The 21,744-nt window shown below is 45.9% G+C and overlaps 2 protein-coding genes across 5 annotated transcripts; both read right to left on the bottom strand.

The window, feature by feature from the left end:
* Positions 1-2,335: 2,335 nt before the first annotated feature.
* Positions 2,336-3,037, bottom strand: LOC124025627 (GATA zinc finger domain-containing protein 15-like). Of its 3 annotated transcripts, none has more exons than XM_046338971.1 (2): positions 2,563-3,037; positions 2,336-2,502 (listed from the first exon to the last, which is right to left on the bottom strand). In XM_046338971.1, the coding sequence occupies exons 1-2, from the start codon at positions 3,035-3,037 to the stop codon at positions 2,336-2,338; spliced, it is 642 nt and encodes a 213-aa protein (XP_046194927.1). The 3 variants fall into 3 exon arrangements, with proteins under 3 accessions (XP_046194927.1, XP_046194928.1, XP_046194929.1); XM_046338972.1 differs by having other exon boundaries at positions 2,336-2,503; positions 2,573-3,037; XM_046338973.1 differs by having other exon boundaries at positions 2,336-2,503; positions 2,648-3,037.
* Positions 3,038-3,132: 95 nt separating this feature from the next.
* On the bottom strand, positions 3,133-20,418 carry LOC124025628 (C-terminal-binding protein 2-like). 2 transcript variants are annotated; one of them, XM_046338975.1, is made up of 5 exons: positions 20,262-20,418; positions 14,482-14,609; positions 8,264-8,381; positions 5,086-5,160; positions 3,197-3,334 (listed from the first exon to the last, which is right to left on the bottom strand). In XM_046338975.1, the coding sequence occupies exons 1-4, from the start codon at positions 20,390-20,392 to the stop codon at positions 5,103-5,105; spliced, it is 435 nt and encodes a 144-aa protein (XP_046194931.1). In that variant the 5' UTR covers positions 20,393-20,418; the 3' UTR covers positions 3,197-3,334; positions 5,086-5,102. The 2 variants fall into 2 exon arrangements, with proteins under 2 accessions (XP_046194930.1, XP_046194931.1); XM_046338974.1 differs by lacking the exon at positions 5,086-5,160 and having other exon boundaries at positions 3,133-3,334.
* Positions 20,419-21,744: the final 1,326 nt, after the last annotated feature.

Here is a 21,744-nt window from a genome sequence, read left to right as displayed (position 1 = left end):
GAGGCAGATGAAGGGAGAGAGGGAGAGAGAGAGAGACAGATGAAGGGAGAGAGAGAGAGAAAGATGAAGGGAGAGAGAGAGAGGCAGATGAAGGGAGAGAGGGAGAGAGAGAGAGAGAGAGAGAGAGAGACAGATGAAGGGAGAGAGAGAGAGAGAGATGAAGGGAGAGAGAGACAGAGACAGATGAAGGGAGAGAGGGAGAGAGAGACAGATGAAGGGAGAGAGGGAGAGAGAGAGAGAGAGAGATGAAGGGAGAGAGAGAGAGAGACAGATGAAGGGAGAGAGAGACAGAGAGAGAGCGAGACAGAGAGAGAGATGAAGGGAGAGAGAGACAGAGAGAGAGAGGCAGAGGCAGATGAAGGGAGAGAGAGACAGCGAGAGAGAGAGAGAGGCAGATGAAGGGAGAGAGAGAGGCAGATGAAGGGAGGGAGGGATTCAATCTGTATAAACGCTGTCGACAGCTTGTTAAGGTAACGTTACTGCGTCCGTGGAGATCCCATTCACGGTAAACGCCGCTCAATCAGAAATGGCATTTAAAAAAAAAAACACAATGCTTATAATTCGCCATCAGATTGAATCCTAAAATCTCTGAGAGGAGTGGAGTCCCTCCGTAATAAAACCGAACTGACTCCTGTTGTCTCTGGAGCGCCGTGTGCAACTCAACTCCCAATATGTCTGATAACGATTAGCTACCATCAGACCGTTGGAGATACACATGTTGTTGAACACTGACTGATCTGGACGTCAGGTTTTACCTTGGAACTTACCATTGCCATAATAATGTATTAAAGATGTGTTATTAATGTGTTATTAATGTGTTATTAATGTGTTATTAATGTGTTATTAATGTGTTATTAATGTGTTATTAATGTGTTATTAATGTGTTATTAATGTGGATTCAATCCCATCGCGCTTCTGTCAGCTGTGCAATTTTTAACCCCCTAGAGTCGATGTCCGTGACCCCCACGGAAATTCAATTAGCAAAGTCAATTAAAATATATCCCCGTCAAATCTGCCTGTTTAAAAGATATAATTTTTTTTGTTGTTGCATTGGCTGTCTCAATCCACAGCATCCACCTGTGGTGTCCTGGGCTGCTGTGGTGTCCTGGGCTGCTGTGGTGTCCGTCCTGGGCTGCTGTGGTGTCCGTCCTGGGCTGCTGTGGTGTCCGTCCTGGGCTGCTGTGGTGTCCGTCCTGGGCTGCTGTGGTGTCCTGGGCTGCTGTGGTGTCCTGGGCTGCTGTGGTGTCCGTCCTGGGCTGCTGTGGTGTCTGTCCTGGGCTGCTGTGGTGTCCGTCCTGGGCTGCTGTGGTGTCAGTCCTGGGCTGCTGTGGTGTCAGTCCTGGGCTGCTGTGGTGTCCTGGGCTGCTGTGGTGTCCGTCCTGGGTTGCTGTGGTGTCCTGGGATGCTGTGGTGTCCTGGGATCTTTGTGGGCTATACTCGGCCTTAACTCAGGAGGGTAAGTTGGTGGTTGAAGATATACCTCTAGTGGTGTGGGGGCTGTGCTTTGGCAAAGTGGGTGGGGTTATATACTTCCTGTCCGGGGTGTCCTCGGATGGGGCCACAGTGTCTCCTGACCCTCCTGTCTCAGCCTCCAGTATTTATGCTGCAGTAGTTTGTGTCGGGGGCTAGGGTCAGTTTGTTATATCTGGAGTACTTCTCCTGTCCTATTCGGTGTCCTGTGTGAATTTAATTGTGCTCTCTCTAATTCTCTCCTTCTCTCTTTCTTTCTCTCTCTCGGAGGACCTGAGCCCTAGGACCATGCCTCAGGACTACCTGACATGATGACTCCTTGCTGTCCCCAGTCCACCTGGCCGTGCTGCTGCTCCAGTTTCAACTGTTCTGCCTTATTATTATTCGACCATGCTGGTCATTTATGAACATTTGAACATCTTGGCCATGTTCTGTTATAATCTCCACCCGGCACAGCCAGAAGAGGACTGGCCACCCCTCATAGCCTGGTTCCTCTCTAGGTTGAGAGTTGGAGACCTGACAATACACGTTACATAAGGAGGGCAGGAGGAGGCAGAGGGGGGGGGGGGTTCAAGGGGTCAAAGGATTAGGGGGTGATGTCTCATGTTCTCCCATTGGTCAGGAAGTCTTCCCATGATGCTCTGAGGTGTGGGCGGGACTGTCAGTCTCCTCTCTGCTTGCCACCATACGACGGTGATAGACAGCTAACACTGGACTCGGACAACGGACCACATGGGCACGTTACAAAATAAAATGAGTACTGTAGTAGTTGGTAGTGAACCTAAAGAGACCGTACCGACCGTACCGACCAACGGGACAGTCAAAACTAAAACGTAAAGTACAAATCCGTGAAGTGACTGCTTCCTCATTCGCAGTTCGGTGGTTTATTCCCAGGACTGACAGTAAATACCGTGGTGTTCCGTGTCTGATTGGTCCAAACTTCAGGTGGACGCTTTTTGTTTGTGTTTTTTAAAACTTGAGTTGGTTGTGAGTGTAGCTTGAGTTTCCTGTTGTTGATGTTGTTGTTGTTGTCCTCTCTACTGGTTGAGTTTGAGGAGGTGTTGAGGAGCATGTTGCTCTTCCTGTTGTTGTTGTTGTTGTCCTCTCTACTGGTTGAGTTTGAGGAGGTGTTGAGGAGCATGATGCTCTTCCTGTTGTTGTTGTTGTTGTTGTTGTCCTCTCTACTGGTTGAGTTTGAGGAGGTGTTGAGGAGCATGATGCTCTTCCTGTTGTTGTTGTTGTTGTTGTCCTCTCTACTGGTTGAGTTTGAGGAGGTGTTGAGGAGCATGATGCTCTTCCTGTTGTTGTTGTTGTTGTTGTTGTCTTCTCTACTGGTTGAGTTTGAGGAGGTGTTGAGGAGCATGATGCTCTTCCTGTTGTTGTCTTCTCTACTGGTTGAGTTTGAGGAGGTGTTGAGGAGCATGATGCTCTTCCTGTTGTTGTTGTTGTTGTTGTCCTCTCTACTGGTTGAGTTTGAGGAGGTGTTGAGGAGCATGATGCTCTTCCTGTTGTTGTTGTTGTTGGTGTCCTCTCTACTGGTTGAGTTTGAGGAGGTGTTGAGGGGCATGATGCTCTTCCTCTGCTGCCAAGGCAGCAGCTCTTCTTCCTGTGGCACTGTTGTTATTGTCCTCTCTGCTGGCTGGTTGGCTGGCTGCTATGCTGGCGGTCAGGGTTCTATTGCTCGGTAAGGTTCTCTCTGGTCTCTCCGTGACAGTGTTTGGAGGCTGGCTGGTTGGGCGAGGGGGCCTGGGACGGATGGGTACCAGAGGGCAGGGTATGGGCGATTGGTACCCCCCCTGGCACCATCCCCTCTAAGCCACCCGGGATCACCCCTGGAGCCATGCCCATCATGCCCGGCGGGTACCTAGGGAGAAGGAGGTTAGAGGTCAGGGTCAAAGGTCATCTGTAGTTCAGGCAGGCAATAGCAAAGCAGCCCAGAGCTGAAGATTCCTGAGTGATGAGGACAGACATCAGAGTAGTAGAAGACCTGTCTTCACCCAGAGACACATCTCTCTCTCCGTCTCTCTGTCTCTCTGTCTCTCTGTCTCTCTCTCTATCTCTCTCTCTCTCTCTCTCATCACACTGAAACAAATATGTTCAGTGCAAACACACATATCTGGAATTGAACAAGCAAGAAGCAGATTGTCCATGTGAACGACGGAAGTCATGTAGGTGACGTCATGCTTCCTGAACCACACACCTCCTCCTACTAGTGTCAACATCTAGATCTGCTTAGTGGAAGAGGGGGTCGGTCTGTCAAATGGTAGAGGGGGTCGGTCTGTCAAATGGTACAGGGGTTGGTCTGTCTAATGGTAGAGGGGGTCGGTCTGTCAAATGGTAGAGGGGTCGGTCTGTCTAATGGTAGAGGGGGTCGGTCTGTCAAATGGTAGAGGGGTTGGTCTGTCTAATGGTAGAGGGGGTCGGTCTGTCAAATGGTAGAGGGGTTGGTCTGTCTAATGGAAGAGGGGGTCAGTCTGTCTAATGGTAGAGGGGGTGGTCTGTCTAATGGTAGAGGGGTTGGTCTGTCTAATGGTAGAGGGGTCGGTCTGTCTAATGGTAGAGGGGTTGGTCTGTCTAATGGTAGAGGGGTTGGTCTGTCTAATGGTAGAGGGGGTCGGTCTGTCTAATGGTAGAGGGGGTTGGTCTGTCTAATGGAAGAGGGAGTTGGTCTATCTAATGGTAGAGGGGTTGGTATGTCTAATGGTAGAGGGGGTTGGTCTGTCTAATGGTAGAGGGGGTTGGTCTGTCTAATGGTAGAGGGGGTCGGTCTGTCTAATGGTAGAGGGGTTGGTCTGTCTAATGGAAGAGAGAGTAGGTCTATCTAATGATAGAGGGGTTGGTCTGTCTAATGGTAGAGGGGGTTGGTCTGTCTAATGGTAGAGGGGTTGGTCTGTCTAATGGTAGAGGGGTTGGTCTGTCTAATGGTAGAGGGAGTTGATCTGTCTAATGGTAGAGGGGTTGGTCTGTCTAATGGTAGATGGGGTTGGTCTGTCTAATGGTAGAGGGGGTTGGTCTGTCTAATGGTAGAGGGGTCGGTCTGTCTAATGGAAGAGGGGGTTGGTCTGTCTAATGGTAGAGGGGGTCGGTCTGTCTAATGGTAGAGGGAGTTGGTCTGTCTAATGGTAGAGGGGGTCGGTCTGTCTAATGGAAGAGGGGGTTGGTCTGTCTAATGGTAGAGGGGGTTGGTCTGTCTAATGGTAGAGGGGGTTGGTCTATCTAATGGTAGAGGGGGTTGGTCTGTCTAATGGTAGAGGGGGTTGGTCTATCTAATGGTATAGCGTATTAAATCTATGCAACAAGTGTGGACTTGTTGTCGCCTTAAGCTCCACAGGGAGCACAGAGGAGTAATGGTTGAATAGAGCCCTGCGGAAGGAAGTCAAATCGACTCAGAAGTTGGTTTATTTCTACATTAAAGGAATGTTTTAAGAGAACAGACCAGAGGGCAGTAACAACATTACAGTCCACAGCAAAAAGGGTGAGAAACAGGGAGGTTCTAATCATAGAAATACATTCTGTAGAATGAATGGGAAGAACAGTTCTATAGATTATATTTCTACGGTTGTAGTATATCCAGGCCTGGCAGAAAGAGGCCCCGGATCATCACACAGTATTTACCTGAGTGCCAATAGGTACTACATTTTGTCTTGAGGAACCCCGGTTGTTAGGGCGTGCAGAGTTTGGTTGGCTTGGCTGTGTGAGAGAAGCACACGGAGGTGGACAGACTGAGATCAGATCAACATCCAGGGAGGTCACATGGTGAAGGAGTACGAGGTTAACACTCTATCAGGGCTCTCCAACCCTGTTACCCTGTTACCCTGTTACCCTGTTACCCTGTTACCCTGTTACTAGACCCTGTTACCCTGTTACCCTGTTACCCTGTTACCCTGTTACCCTGTTACTAGACCCTGTTACCCTGTTACCCTGTTACTAGACCCTGTTACCCTGTTACCCTGTTACCCTGTTACCCTGTTACCCTGTTACTAGACCCTGTTACCCTGTTACCCTGTTACCCTGTTACTAGACCCTGTTACCCTGATACTAGACCCTGTTACCCTGATACTAGACCCTGTTACCCTGATACTAGACCCTGTTACCCTGTTACCCTGTTACCCTGTTACTAGACCCTGTTACCCTGATACTAGACCCTGTTACCCTGTTACCCTGTTACTAGACCCTGTTACCCTGATACTAGACCCTGTTACCCTGATACTAGACCCTGTTACCCTGTTACTAGACCCTGTTACCCTGTTACCCTGTTACCCTGTTACCCTGATACTAGACCCTGTTACCCTGTTACCCTGTTACCCTGATACTAGACCCTGTTACCCTGTTACCCTGTTACCCTGTTACCCTGATACTAGACCCTGTTACCCTGTTACCCTGTTACCCTGTTACCCTGATACTACACCCTGTTACCCTGTTACCCTGTTACTAGACCCTGTTACCCTGTTACTAGACCCTGTTACCCTGTTACTAGACCCTGTTACCCTGTTACCCTGTTACCCTGTTACCCTGTTACTAGACCCTGTTACCCTGTTACCCTGTTACCCTGTTACCCTGTTACTAGACCCTGTTACCCTGTTACCCTGTTACTAGACCCTGTTACCCTGTTACCCTGTTAATAGACCCTGTTACCCTGTTACCCTGTTACTAGACCCTGTTACCCTGTTACTAGACCCTGTTACCCTGTTACTAGACCCTGTTACCCTGTTACTAGACCCTGTTACCCTGTTACCCTGTTACCCTGTTACTAGACCCTGTTACCCCGATACTAGACCCTGTTACCCTGTTACTAGACCCTGTTACCCTGTTACCCTGTTACTAGACCCTGTTACCCTGTTACCCTGTTACTAGACCCTGTTACCCTGTTACTAGACCCTGTTACTAGACCCTGTTACTAGACCCTGTTACTAGACCCTGTTACCCTGTTACTAGACCCTGTTACCCTGTTACCCTGTTACGAGACCCTGTTACCCTGTTACTAGACCCTGTTACCCTGTTACTAGACCCTGTTACGAGACCCTGTTACCCTGTTACTAGACCCTGTTACCCTGTTACTAGACCCTGTTACTAGACCCTGTTACTAGAACCTGTTACCCTGTTACTAGACCCTGTTACCCTGTTACTAGACCCTGTTACCCTGTTACTAGACCCTGTTACCCTGTTACTAGACCCTGCTACCCTGTTACCCTGTTACTAGACCCTGTTACCCCGTTACTAGACCCTGCTACCCTGTTACTAGACCCTGTTACCCTGTTACCCTGTTACTAGACCCTGTTACTAGACCCTGTTACCCTGTTACTAGACCCTGTTACCCTGTTACTAGACCCTGTTACCCTGTTACTAGACCCTGTTACCCTGTTACTAGACCCTGTTACTAGACCCTGTTACTAGACCCTGTTACCCTGTTACTAGACCCTGTTACCCTGTTACTAGACCCTGTTACCCTGTTACTAGACCCTGTTACCCTGTTACTAGACCCTGTTACCCTGTTACTAGACCCTGTTACCCTGTTACCCTGTTACGAGACCCTGTTACCCTGTTACTAGACCCTGTTACCCTGTTACTAGACCCTGTTACCCTGTTACCCTGTTACGAGACCCTGTTACCCTGTTACTAGACCCTGTTACCCTGATACTAGACCCTGTTACCCTGTTACTAGACCCTGTTACCCTGATACTAGACCCTGTTACCCTGTTACTAGACCCTGTTACCCTGTTACTAGACCCTGTTACCCTGTTACCCTGTTACTAGACCCTGTTACCCTGTTACTAGACCCTGTTACCCTGTTACCCTGTTACTAGACCCTGTTACCCTGTTACTAGACCCTGTTACCCTGTTACTAGACCCTGTTACCCTGTTACTAGACCCTGTTACCCAGTTACTTGACCCTGTTACCATGTTACTAGACCCTGTTACCCTGTTACTAGACCCTGTTACTACAGCTGTCCTGTTACTTGAGCTGTCCTGTTAAAATGGTATCTCTCCAGGAACAGGGTTGGAGTTAAAACCTACAGGAGGGTATCTCTCCAGGAACAGGGTTGGAGTTAAAACCTACAGGAGGGTATCTCTCCAGGAACAGGGTTGGAGTTAAAACCTACAGGAGGGTCTTTCTCCAGGAACAGGGTTGGAGCTAAAACCTACAGGAAGGAGGGTATCTCTCCAGGAACAGGTTTGGAGTTAAAACCTACAGGAAGGAGGGTATCTCTCCAGGAACAGGTTTGGAGTTAAAACCTACAGGAAGGAGGGTATCTCTCCAGGAACAGGTTTGGAGTTAAAACCTACAGGAAGGAGGGTATCTCTCCAGGAACAGGTTTGGAGTTAAAACCTACAGGAAGGAGGGTATCTCTCCAGGAACAGGTTTGGAGTTAAAACCTACTGGAAGGAGTGTAACATGATGTGTGTGTGTATGTGTGTGTATGTGTGTATGTATGTATGTATGTGTGTGTGTGTGTGTGTATGTATGTGTGTGTGTGTGTTTGTGTGTGTGTGTGTGTGTGTGTGTGTGTGTGTGTGTGTGTGTGTGTGTGTGTGTGTGTGTGTGTGTGTGTGTGTGTGTGTGTGTGTGTGTGTGTGTGTGTGTGTGTGTGTGTGTGTGTGTGTGTGTATATGTATATATGTGTGTGTGTGTGTGTGTGTGTGTGTGTGTGTGTGTGTGTGTGTGTGTGTGTGTGTGTGTGTGTGTGTGTGTGTGTGTGTGTGTGTGTGTGTGTGTGTGTGTGTGTAAGGGATCATCCTGAAGCAAAACACACACAGTCGATGTCACACTTGTCGCTATGCTTCCTCAGCCTACCTGTAGGCGGTGCCATTGAGCTCTGGGTGGACACCTTGCTGGTCCATTACTGCCCACGGTCCTGTGGTCACAAAGAACTCCTTATTCACACAGTTTCTTAGGCTGTCAGGGATGCGGCCTGCGATGGAGAGAGGGAGGGAGAGAGAGAGAAAGTGGGAAGATGGAGGGAGGAGAGGGAGATAGATTTAGAAACATGGAGAGAGAGAGGTAAAGACAGAGAGAGGTAAAGAGAGACAGAGAGAGGTAAAGACAGAGAGAGAGAGAGGTAAAGAGAGACAGAGAGAGGTAAAGACAGAGAGAGAGAGGTAAAGAGAGAGAGAGAGAAAAAGAGAGAGAGGGAGGTAAAGACAGAGACAGAGAGAGGTAAAGAGAGAGACAGAGAGAGAGGTAAAGAGAGAGACAGAGAGAGGTAAAGAGAGAGAGAGAGAGAGGTAAAGACAGAGAGAGAGAAAAAGAGAGAGAGGGAGGTAAAGACAGAGACAGAGAGAGGTAAAGAGAGAGACAGAGAGAGAGGTAAAGAGAGAGACAGAGAGAGAGGTAAAGACAGAGAGAGGTAAAGACAGAGAGAGAGGTAAAGACAGAGAGAGAGGTAAAGACAGAGACAGAGAGAGGTAAAGAGAGAGACAGAGAGAGGTAAAGAGAGAGACAGAGAGAGGTAAAGAGAGAGACAGAGAGAGGTAAAAGACAGAGAGAGAGGTAAAGACAGAGAGAGAGGTAAAGACAGAGAGAGAGAGGTAAAGAGAGAGACAGAGAGAGGTAAAGACAGAGAGAGGTAAAGAGAGAGACAGAGAGAGAGGTAAAGAGAGAGACAGAGAGAGGTAAAGACAGAGAGAGGTAAAGACAGAGACAGAGAGAGGTAAAGACAGAGAGAGAGAGAGGTAAAGAGAGAGACAGAGAGAGGTAAAGAGAGAGACAGAGAGAGGTAAAGACAGAGAGAGAGGTAAAGACAGAGACAGAGAGAGGTAAAGAGAGAGACAGAGAGAGGTAAAAGACAGAGAGAGGTAAAGAGAGAGAGAGAGAGAGAGGTAAAGAGAGAGACAGAGAGAGGTAAAGACAGAGAGAGAGGTAAAGACAGAGAGGGAGGTAAAGACAGAGACAGAGAGAGGCAAAGAGAGAGACAGAGAGAGGTAAAAGACAGAGAGAGGTAAAGAGAGAGACAGAGAGAGAGGTAAAGACAGAGAGAGGTAAAGACAGAGAGAGAGGTAAAGACAGAGAGAGAGGTAAAGACAGAGACAGAGAGAGGTAAAGAGAGAGACAGAGAGAGGTAAAGAGAGAGACAGAGAGAGGTAAAAGACAGAGAGAGAGGTAAAGACAGAGAGAGAGGTAAAGACAGAGAGAGAGAGGGGTAAAGAGAGAGAGAGAGAAAGACAGAGAGAGGTAAAGACAGAGAGAGGTAAAGACAGAGAGAGAGGTAAAGACAGAGACAGAGAGAGGTAAAGACAGAGAGAGAGAGAGGTAAAGAGAGACAGAGAGAGGTAAAGAGAGACAGAGAGAGAGGTAAAGACAGAGAGAGGTAAAGACAGAGAGAGAGGTAAAGACAGAGAGAGGTAAAGACAGAGAGAGAGGTAAAGACAGAGAGAGAGGTAAAGACAGAGACAGAGAGAGGTAAAGAGAGAGACAGAGAGAGGTAAAGAGAGAGACAGAGAGAGGTAAAGAGAGACAGAGAGAGGTAAAGAGAGACAGAGAGAGGTAAAGAGAGACAGAGAGAGGTAAAGAGAGACAGAGAGAGAGACAGAGAGAGGTAAGAGAGAGACAGAGAGAGGTAAAGAGAGACAGAGAGAGGTAAAGAGAGACAGAGAGAGGTAAAGAGAGAGAGAGAGAGAGAGAGGTAAAGACAGAGAGAGAGAGAGAGGTAAAGAGAGAGACAGAGAGAGAGGTAAAGAGAGAGACAGAGAGAGGTAAAGAGAGAGACAGAGAGAGGTAAAGAGAGAGACAGAGAGAGGTAAAGAGAGAGACAGAGAGAGGTAAAGAGAGAGACAGAGAGAGGTAAAGACAGAGAGAGGTAAAGAGAGAGACAGAGAGAGGTAAAGAGAGAGACAGAGAGAGGTAAAGAGAGAGACAGAGAGAGGTAAAGACAGAGAGAGGTAAAGAGAGAGACAGAGAGAGGTAAAGACAGAGAGGGAGGTAAAGACAGAGAGAGAGGTAAAGAGAGAGACAGAGGTAAAGACAGAGAGAGGTAAAGAGAGAGACAGAGAGAGGTAAAGAGAGAGACAGAGAGAGGTAACCTGAATCATCACACAGACAAAATGAAGCCATAACTTGTAGAGTGATTAAAACATGATAAAGAAGGAATTGAGATATGTTAGCTATGGGATGGGTAGATGTTAACTATGGGATGGGTAGATGTTAACTATGGGTAGATGTTAACTATGGGGTGGGTAGATGGGTAGATGGGTAGATGTCAACTATGGGATGGGTAGATGTTAACTATGGGGTGGGTAGATGTTAACTATGGGATGGGTAGATGTTAACTATGGGTAGATGTTAACTATGGGATGGGTAGATGGGTAGATGGGTAGATGTTAACTATGGGATGGGTAGATGTTAACTATGGGATGGGTAGATGGGTAGATGTTAACTATGGGATGGGTAGATGTTAACTATGGGGTGGGTAGATGTTAACTATGGGATGGGTAGATGTTAACTATGGGATGGGTAGATGTTAACTATGGGATGGGTAGATGGGTAGATGTTAGCTATGGGATGGGTAGATGTTAACTATGGGATGGGTAGATGTTAACTATGGGATGGGTAGATGTTAACTATGGGATGGGTAGATGTTAACTATGGGATGGGTAGATGGGTAGATGTTAACTATGGGATGGGTAGATGGGTAGATGTTAACTATGGGATGGGTAGATGTTAACTATGGGATGGGTAGATGTTAACTATGGGATGGGTAGATGTTAACTATGGGATGGGTAGATGGGTAGATGGGTAGATGTTAACTATGGGATGGGTAGATGTTAGCTATGGGATGGGTAGATGGGTAGATGTTAGCTATGGGATGGGTAGATGTTAACTATGGGATGGGTAGATGTTAACTATGGGATGGGTAGATGTTAACTATGGGATGGGTAGATGGGTAGATGTTAACTATGGGATGGGTAGATGGGTAGATGTTAACTATGGGATGGGTAGATGTTAACTATGGGATGGGTAGATGTTAACTATGGGATGGGTAGATGTTAACTATGGGATGGGTAGATGTTAACTATGGGATGGGTAGATGTTAACTATGGGATGGGTAGATGTTAACTATGGGATGGGTAGATGGGTAGATGTTAACTATGGGGTGGGTAGATGTTAACTATGGGATGGGTAGATGGGTAGATGTTAACTATGGGGTGGGTAGATGTTAACTATGGGATGGGTAGATGTTAGCTATGGGATGGGTAGATGTTAACTATGGGATGGGTAGATGTTAACTATGGGATGGGTAGATGTTAACTATGGGATGGGTAGATGTTAACTATGGGATGGGTAGATGTTAACTATGGGGTGGGTAGATGTTAACCATGGGATGGGTAGATGGGTAGATGTTAACTATGGGATGGGTAGATGTTAACTATGGGATGGGTAGATGTTAACTATGGGATGGGTAGATGTTAACTATGGGATGGAGAGATGTTAACTATGGGATGGGTAGATGTTAACTATGGGATGGGTAGATGGGTAGATGTTAACTATGGGTAGATGTTAACTATGGGTAGATGTTAACTATGGGTAGATGTTAACTATGGGTAGATGTTAACTATGGGTAGATGTTAACTATGGGGTGGGTAGATGTTAACTATGGGATGGGTAGATGTTAACTATGGGATGGGTAGATGTTAACTATGGGATGGGTAGATGGGTAGATGTTAACTATGGGATGGGTAGATGTTAACTATGGGATGGGTAGATGTTAACTATGGGATGGGTAGATGGGTAGATGTTAACTATGGGATGGGTAGATGTTAACTATGGGATGGGTAGATGGGTAGATGTTAACTATGGGATGGGTAGATGGGTAGATGTTAACTATGGGATGGGTAGATGGGTAGATGTTAGCTATGGGATGGGTAGATGTTAACTATGGGGTGGGTAGATGGGTAGATGTTAACTATGGGATGGGTAGATGTTAACTATGGGGTGGGTAGATGTTAACTATGGGATGGGTAGATGTTAACTATGGGATGGGTAGATGGGTAGATGTTAACTATGGGATGGGTAGATGTTAACTATGGGGTGGGTAGATGTTAACTATGGGATGGGTAGATGTTAACTATGGGATGGGTAGATGGGTAGATGTTAACTATGGGATGGGTAGATGTTAACTATGGGATGGGTAGATGGGTAGATGGGTAGATGTTAACTATGGGATGGGTAGATGTTAACTATGGGGTGGGTAGATGGGTAGATGTTAACTATGGGATGGGTAGATGTTAACTATGGGATGGGTAGATGTTAACTATGGGATGGGTAGATGTTAACTATGGGATGGGTAGATGTTAACTATGGGATGGGTAGATGTTAACTATGGGATGGGTAGATGTTAACTATGGGATGGGTAGATGTTAACTATGGGGTGGGTAGATGGGTAGATGGGTAGATGTTAACTATGGGATGGGTAGATGGGTAGATGTTAACTATGGGATGGGTAGATGGGTAGATGTTAACTATGGGATGGGTAGATGTTAACTATGGGATGGGTAGATGTTAACTATGGGATGGGTAGATGTTAACTATGGGATGGGTAGATGTTAACTATGGGGTGGGTAGATGGGTAGATGGGTAGATGTTAACTATGGGATGGGTAGATGTTAACTATGGGATGGGTAGATGGGTAGATGTTAACTATGGGATGGGTAGATGTTAACTATGGGATGGGTAGATGGGTAGATGTTAACTATGGGATGGGTAGATGTTAGCTATGGGATGGGTAGATGTTAACTATGGGATGGGTAGATGTTAACTATGGGATGGGTAGATGTTAACTATGGGATGGGTAGATGTTAACTATGGGATGGGTAGATGTTAACTATGGGATGGGTAGATGTTAACTATGGGATGGGTAGATGTTAACTATGGGATGGGTAGATGTTAACTATGGGATGGGTAGATGTTAACTATGGGATGGGTAGATGTTAACTATGGGATGGGTAGATGTTAACTATGGGATGGGTAGATGGGTAGATGTTAACTATGGGATGGGTAGATGTTAACTATGGGATGGGTAGATGTTAACTATGGGATGGGTAGATGTTAACTTAAGAAGGAAATAAATTCCACAAATTAACTTATAACAAGGCACACATGTTAATTGAAATGCATTCCAGGTGACTAGCTCATGAAGCTGGTTGAGAGAATGCCAAGAGTGTGCAAAGCTGTCATCAAGGCAAAGGGTGGCTACTTGAAGAATCTCAAATATAAAATATATATTTGATTTGTTTAACACTTTCGTTTGGTTACTACATGATTCCACATGTGTTATTTCATAGTTTTATTGTTTTCACTATTATTCTACAATGTAGAAAATAGTAACAAATAAAATAAAAACCCTGGAATGAGTAGGTGTTCTAAAACGGTTGACCGGAAGTGTTGCCTAGCAACACAATCACTCATTAAAGTTGTTATTTCACAATGTGGATGTTATCTGGGAGGCAAGGGTTGGATCCCAAATGGCAACCTGTTCCCTGTATAGTGCACTACTTTATACTACAGCCCTATTCCCTATATAGTCCACTACTTTATACTACAGCCCTATTCCCTATATAGTCCACTACTTTATACTACAGCCCTATTCCCTATATAGTGCACTACTTTATACTACAGCCCTATTCCCTATATAGTCCACTACTTTATACTACAGCCCTATTCCCTATATAGTGCACTACTATTGACATGAAGTCTGGTTTGAAGTTGTGTACTACAACCCTGCTGGGGAACAGGGTTCCTGACTAATGAGGTGCTGGGGAACATGGTTCCTGACTAGTGAGGTGCTGGGGAACAGGGTTCCTGACTAGTTCTGTGCTGGGGAACAGGGTTCCTGACCAATGAGGTGCTGGGGAACAGGGTTCCTGACCAATGAGGTGCTGGGGAACAGGGTTCCTGACTAGTGAGGTGCTGGGGAACAGGGTTCCTGACCAATGAGGTGCTGGGGAACAGGGTTCCTGACCAATGAGGTGCTGGGGAACAGGGTTCCTGACCAATGAGGTGCTGGGGAACAGGCGTACCGCTGATGGCTCTTCGTATCTCGGTGGCAGCTGCCTCTCTCATCTCCAGAGAAGCCTGTTCACTGTACCAGGCTGTGTGTGGTGTACAGATCAGGTTGGGAGCATCCTTCAGAGGGCCTGTAGCAAAACTAGAGAGAGGGGAGGGTTGGGGGTGGGGGTGGGGGGGGGGGTGGTTGTAGAGAGAACAAGTATCAGACCCAAATCAGGCAGTGGCCTCTTCATCTAATCTCCTTCCCTCATCTCCTCCTTTCATCTCCTCTCTTCATTTCCTCTCTTCATTTCCTCTCTTCATCTCCTCTCTTCATCTTCTCATCTCCTCTCCTTCCCTGATAACAGATGCTGAGACTTCCTCTCCTTCTTCTTCCCTCAGTCCTCCCAACTCACCCTCTGTGCCCTGGTCCAAGGGTTGTGTGTGAAGGTGTCACTGATATGAGCCACTGTAGTGTGGGATTACAGGTCCTCTGTTGACATCTTGTTGATGTGTGTTCACAGTAGAACCATATCTCCCTGACAACATATCTCCCTGACAACATAACTCCCTGACAACATATCTCCCTGACAACATATCTCCCTGACAACATATCTCCCTGACAACATATCTCCCTGACAACATAACTCCCTGACAACATATCTCCCTGACAACATAACTCCCTGACACCATAACTCCCTGACAACATATCTCCCTGACAACATAACTCCCTGACACCATAACTCCCTGACAACATAACTCCCTGACAACATAACTCCCTGACACCATATCTCCCTGACAACATAACTCCCTGAGAACATAACTCCCTGACAACATATCTCCCTGACAACATATCTCCCTGACAACATAACTCCCTGACAACATAACTCCCTGACAACATAACTCCCTGACACCATAACTCCCTGACAACATAACTCCCTGACAACATATCTCCCTGACAACATATCTCCCTGGCAACATATCTCCCTGACAACATATCTCCCTGACAACAGAGCTCACTGACACTGGAAGAGGTGTTACTGTCAGGTTAACTATACTGAGGTGTTACTATCAGGTAAACTATACTGAGGTGTTACTGAGGTGTTACTGTCAGGTAAACTATACTGAGGTGTTACTGTCAGGTAAACTATACTGAGGTGTTACTGTCAGGTAAACTATACTGAGGTGTTACTGTCAGGTTAACTATACTGAGGTGTTACTGTCAGGTTAACTATACTGAGGTGTTACTGAGGTGTTACTGTCAGGTAAACTATACTGAGGTGTTACTGTCAGGTAAACTATACTGAGGTGTTACTGTCAGGTAAACTATACTGAGGTGTTACTGTCAGGTAAACTATACTGAGGTGTTATTATCAGGTAAACTATACTGAGGTGTTACTGTCAGGTTAACTATACTGAGGTGTTACTATCAGGTTAACTATACTGAGGTGTTACTGAGGTGTTACTGTCAGGTAAACTATACTGAGGTGTTACTGTCAGGTAAACTATACTGAGGTGGTACTATCAGGTTAACTATACTGAGGTGTTACTGTCAGGTAAACTATACTGAGGTGTTACTGTCAGGTAAACTATACTGAGGTGTTACTGAGGTGTTACTGTCAGGTTAACTATACTGAGGTGTTACTGAGGTGTTACTGTCAGGTTAACTATACTGAGGTGTTACTGTCAGGTAAACTATACTGAGGTGGTACTATCAGGTAAACTATACTGAGGTGTTACTATCAGGTAAACTATACTGAGGTGTTACTGTCAGGTTAACTATACTGAGGTGTTACTGTCAGGTAAACTATACTGAGGTGGTACTATCAGGTTAACTATACTGAGGTGTTACTGTCAGGTAAACTATACTGAGGTGTTACTGTCAGGTAAACTATACTGAGGTGTTACTGTCAGGTAAACTATACTGAGGTGTTACTGTCAGGTAAACTATACTGAGGTGTTACTGTCAGGTTAACTATACTGAGGTGTTACTGTCAGGTTAACTATACTGAGGTGTTACTGTCAGGTAAACTATACTGAGGTGTTACTGTCAGGTAAACTATACTGAGGTGTTACTGTCAGGTTAACTATATCCTCATCCACTGTGTGTCTCACTTCAATGGTTCTATAGAGAGGACGTCCACTTGTGTGTGTGTGTGTGTGTGTGTGTGTGTGTGTTCGTACATTCATGCACTGTGTCTCACCTGAAGGGTTCTATCTCGTGCACTGTGTCTCACCTGAAGGGTTCTATCTCGTGCACTGTGTGTCTCACCTGAAGGATTCTATCTCGTGCACTGTGTCTCACCTGAAGGGTTCTATCTCGTGCACTGTGTGTCTCACCTGAAGGGTTCTATCTCGTGCACTGTGTGTCTCACCTGAAGGGTTCTATCTCGTGCACTGTGTCTCACCTGAAGGGTTCTATCTCGTGCACTGTGTGTCTCACCTGAAGGGTTCTATCTCGTGCACTGTGTGTCTCACCTGAAGGGTTCTAACTCCCTGACACCATAACTCCCTGACACCATAACTCCCTGACAACATAACTCCCTGACACCATATCTCCCTGACAACATAACTCCCTGACAACATATCTCCCTGACAACATATCTCCCTGGCAACATATCTCCCTGACAACATATCTCCCTGACAACAGAGCTCACTGACACTGGAAGAGGTGTTACTGTCAGGTTAACTATACTGAGGTGTTACTATCAGGTAAACTATACTGAGGTGTTACTGAGGTGTTACTGTCAGGTAAACTATACTGAGGTGTTACTGTCAGGTAAACTATACTGAGGTGTTACTGTCAGGTAAACTATACTGAGGTGTTACTGTCAGGTTAACTATACTGAGGTGTTACTGTCAGGTTAACTATACTGAGGTGTTACTGAGGTGTTACTGTCAGGTAAACTATACTGAGGTGTTACTGTCAGGTAAACTATACTGAGGTGTTACTGTCAGGTAAACTATACTGAGGTGTTACTGTCAGGTAAACTATACTGAGGTGTTACTGTCAGGTTAACTATACTGAGGTGTTACTGTCAGGTTAACTATACTGAGGTGTTACTGTCAGGTAAACTATACTGAGGTGTTACTGTCAGGTAAACTATACTGAGGTGTTACTGTCAGGTTAACTATATCCTCATCCACTGTGTGTCTCACTTCAATGGTTCTATAGAGAGGACGTCCACTTGTGTGTGTGTGTGTGTGTGTGTGTGTGTGTGTGTGTGTGTGTGTGTGTGTGTGTGTGTGTGTGTTCGTACATTCATGCACTGTGTCTCACCTGAAGGGTTCTATCTCGTGCACTGTGTCTCACCTGAAGGGTTCTATCTCGTGCACTGTGTGTCTCACCTGAAGGATTCTATCTCGTGCACTGTGTCTCACCTGAAGGGTTCTATCTCGTGCACTGTGTGTCTCACCTGAAGGGTTCTATCTCGTGCACTGTGTGTCTCACCTGAAGGGTTCTATCTCGTGCACTGTGTCTCACCTGAAGGGTTCTATCTCGTGCACTGTGTGTCTCACCTGAAGGGTTCTATCTCGTGCACTGTGTGTCTCACCTGAAGGGTTCTAACTCCCTGACACCATAACTCCCTGACACCATAACTCCCTGACAACATAACTCCCTGACACCATATCTCCCTGACAACATAACTCCCTGACAACATATCTCCCTGACAACATATCTCCCTGGCAACATATCTCCCTGACAACATATCTCCCTGACAACAGAGCTCACTGACACTGGAAGAGGTGTTACTGTCAGGTTAACTATACTGAGGTGTTACTATCAGGTAAACTATACTGAGGTGTTACTGAGGTGTTACTGTCAGGTAAACTATACTGAGGTGTTACTGTCAGGTAAACTATACTGAGGTGTTACTGTCAGGTAAACTATACTGAGGTGTTACTGTCAGGTTAACTATACTGAGGTGTTACTGTCAGGTTAACTATACTGAGGTGTTACTGAGGTGTTACTGTCAGGTAAACTATACTGAGGTGTTACTGTCAGGTAAACTATACTGAGGTGTTACTGTCAGGTAAACTACACTGAGGTGTTACTGTCAGGTAAACTATACTGAGGTGTTATTATCAGGTAAACTATACTGAGGTGTTACTGTCAGGTTAACTATACTGAGGTGTTACTGTCAGGTTAACTATACTGAGGTGTTACTATCAGGTTAACTATACTGAGGTGTTACTATCAGGTTAACTATACTGAGGTGTTACTGTCAGGTTAACTATACTGAGGTGTTACTGTCAGGTAAACTATACTGAGGTGTTACTGTCAGGTTAACTATACTGAGGTGTTACTATCAGGTTAACTATACTGAGGTGTTACTGAGGTGTTACTGTCAGGTAAACTATACTGAGGTGTTACTGTCAGGTAAACTATACTGAGGTGGTACTATCAGGTTAACTATACTGAGGTGTTACTGTCAGGTAAACTATACTGAGGTGTTACTGTCAGGTAAACTATACTGAGGTGTTACTGTCAGGTTAACTATACTGAGGTGTTACTGAGGTGTTACTGTCAGGTTAACTATACTGAGGTGTTACTGAGGTGTTACTGTCAGGTTAACTATACTGAGGTGGTACTATCAGGTAAACTATACTGAGGTGTTACTATCAGGTAAACTATACTGAGGTGTTACTGTCAGGTTAACTATACTGAGGTGTTACTGTCAGGTTAACTATACTGAGGTGGTACTATCAGGTTAACTATACTGAGGTGTTACTGTCAGGTAAACTATACTGAGGTGTTACTGTCAGGTAAACTATACTGAGGTGTTACTGTCAGGTAAACTATACTGAGGTGTTACTGTCAGGTAAACTATACTGAGGTGTTACTGTCAGGTAAACTATACTGAGGTGTTACTGTCAGGTAAACTATACTGAGGTGTTACTGTCAGGTTAACTATATCCTCATCCACTGTGTGTCTCACTTCAATGGTTCTGTAGAGAGGACGTCCACTTGTGTGTGTGTGTGTGTGTGTGTGTGTGTGTGTGTGTGTGTGTGTGTGTGTGTGTGTGTGTGTGTGTGTGTGTGTGTGTGTGTGTGTGTGTGTGTGTGTGTGTGTGTGTGTGTGTGTGTGTGTGTGTGTGTGTGTGTGTGTGTGTGTGTGTGTGTGTTCGTACATTCACATTTACATTACATTTAAGTCATTTAGCAGACGCTCTTATCCAGAGCGACTTACAAATTGGTGCATTCACCTTATGACATCCAGTGGGACAGTCACTTTCATTCATGCACTGTGTCTCACCTGAAGGGTTCTATCTCGTGCACTGTGTCTCACCTGAAGGGTTCTATCTCGTGCACTGTGTGTCTCACCTGAAGGATTCTATCTCGTGCACTGTGTCTCACCTGAAGGGTTCTATCTCGTGCACTGTGTGTCTCACCTGAAGGGTTCTATCTCGTGCACTGTGTGTCTCACCTGAAGGGTTCTATCTCGTGCACTGTGTCTCACCTGAAGGGTTCTATCTCGTGCACTGTGTGTCTCACCTGAAGGGTTCTATCTCGTGCACTGTGTGTCTCACCTGAAGGGTTCTATCTCGTGCACTGTGTGTCTCACCTGAAGGGTTCTATCTCGTGCACTGTGTGTCTCACCTGAAGGGTTCTATCTCGTGCACTGTGTGTCTCACCTGAAGGGTTCTATCTCGTGCACTGTGTGTCTCACCTGAAGGGTTCTATCTCGTGCACTGTGTGTCTCACCTGAAGGGTTCTATCTCGTGCACTGTGTGTCTCACCTGAAGGGTTCTATCTCGTGCACTGTGTGTCTCACCTGAAGGGTTCTATCTCGTGCACTGTGTGTCTCACCTGAAGGGTTCTATCTCGTGCACGTCCAGGGCAGCGCCACGTATCCTCCCCTCCTTCAGGGCCTGAGCCAGGGCCTTCTCATCCACCAGCCCTCCCCGCGCTGCATTCACCAGGAACGCTCCCTGACGCATCTAGTAGGATCGGGGGGGGGGGGATCGGGTTAGGGTTAGGGTTAGGGGTAGTAGGATCGGGGGGGGGTCGGGGGAGAAAGATTAGAGAGAGAGAGAAGATGGGGGGGGTTGATTTGATCAAAAGAGGGGCGCCACCAACATGTAGGTATTACAAAGAATTTGTTTGCGTCCTTCTTTTAAGTATCTTAATACAGATGACCTACTGATGGAGCTGGAGAAGAGAGACTATAATAGAGATGACCTACTGATGGAGCTGGAGAAGAGAGACTATAATAGAGATGACCTACTGATGGAGCTGGAGAAGAGAGACTATAATAGAGATGACCTACTGATGGAGCTGGAGAAGAGAGACTATAATAGAGATGACCTACTGATAGAGATGTAGAAGAGAGACTATAATAGAGATGACCTACTGATGGAGCTGGAGAAGAGAGACTATAATAGAGATGACCTACTGATGGAGCTGGAGAAGAGAGACTAGAATAGAGATGACCTACTGATAGAGCTGGAGAAGAGAGACTATAATAGAGATGACCTACTGATGAAGCTGGAGAAGAGAGACTAGAATAGAGATGACCTACTGATAGAGCTGGAGAAGAGAGACTATAATAGAGATGACCTACTGATGGAGCTGGAGAAGAGAGACTATAATAGAGATGACTTACTGATGGAGCTGGAGAAGAGAGACTATAATAGAGATGACCTACTGATGGAGCTGGAGAAGAGAGACTATAATAGAGATGACCTACTGATGGAGCTGGAGAAGAGAGACTATAATAGAGATGACCTACTGATAGAGATGTAGAAGAGAGACTATAATAGAGATGACCTACTGATGGAGCTGGAGAAGAGAGACTATAATAGAGATGACCTACTGATGGAGGTGGAGAAGAGAGACTAGAATAGAGATGACCTACTGATAGAGCTGGAGAAGAGAGACTATAATAGAGATGACCTACTGATGAAGCTGGAGAAGAGAGACTAGAATAGAGATGACCTACTGATAGAGCTGGAGAAGAGAGACTATAATAGAGATGACCTACTGATGGAGCTGGAGAAGAGAGACTATAATAGAGATGACCTACTGATGGAGCTGGAGAAGAGAGACTATAATAGAGATGACCTACTGATGGAGCTGGAGAAGAGAGACTATAATAGAGATGACGTACTGATGGAGCTGGAGAAGAGAGACTATAATAGAGATGACCTACTGATAGAGATGTAGAAGAGAGACTATAATAGAGATGACCTACTGATGGAGCTGGAGAAGAGAGACTATAATAGAGATGACCTACTGATGGAGCTGGAGAAGAGAGACTAGAATAGAGATGACCTACTGATAGAGCTGGAGA

The sequence above is a fragment of the Oncorhynchus gorbuscha genome, unplaced genomic scaffold (assembly GCF_021184085.1).
Source record: "Oncorhynchus gorbuscha isolate QuinsamMale2020 ecotype Even-year unplaced genomic scaffold, OgorEven_v1.0 Un_scaffold_2311, whole genome shotgun sequence".
In the NCBI taxonomy this organism is placed as follows: domain Eukaryota; kingdom Metazoa; phylum Chordata; class Actinopteri; order Salmoniformes; family Salmonidae; genus Oncorhynchus; species Oncorhynchus gorbuscha.
This window is presented reverse-complemented; position numbering and strand designations above follow the sequence as displayed.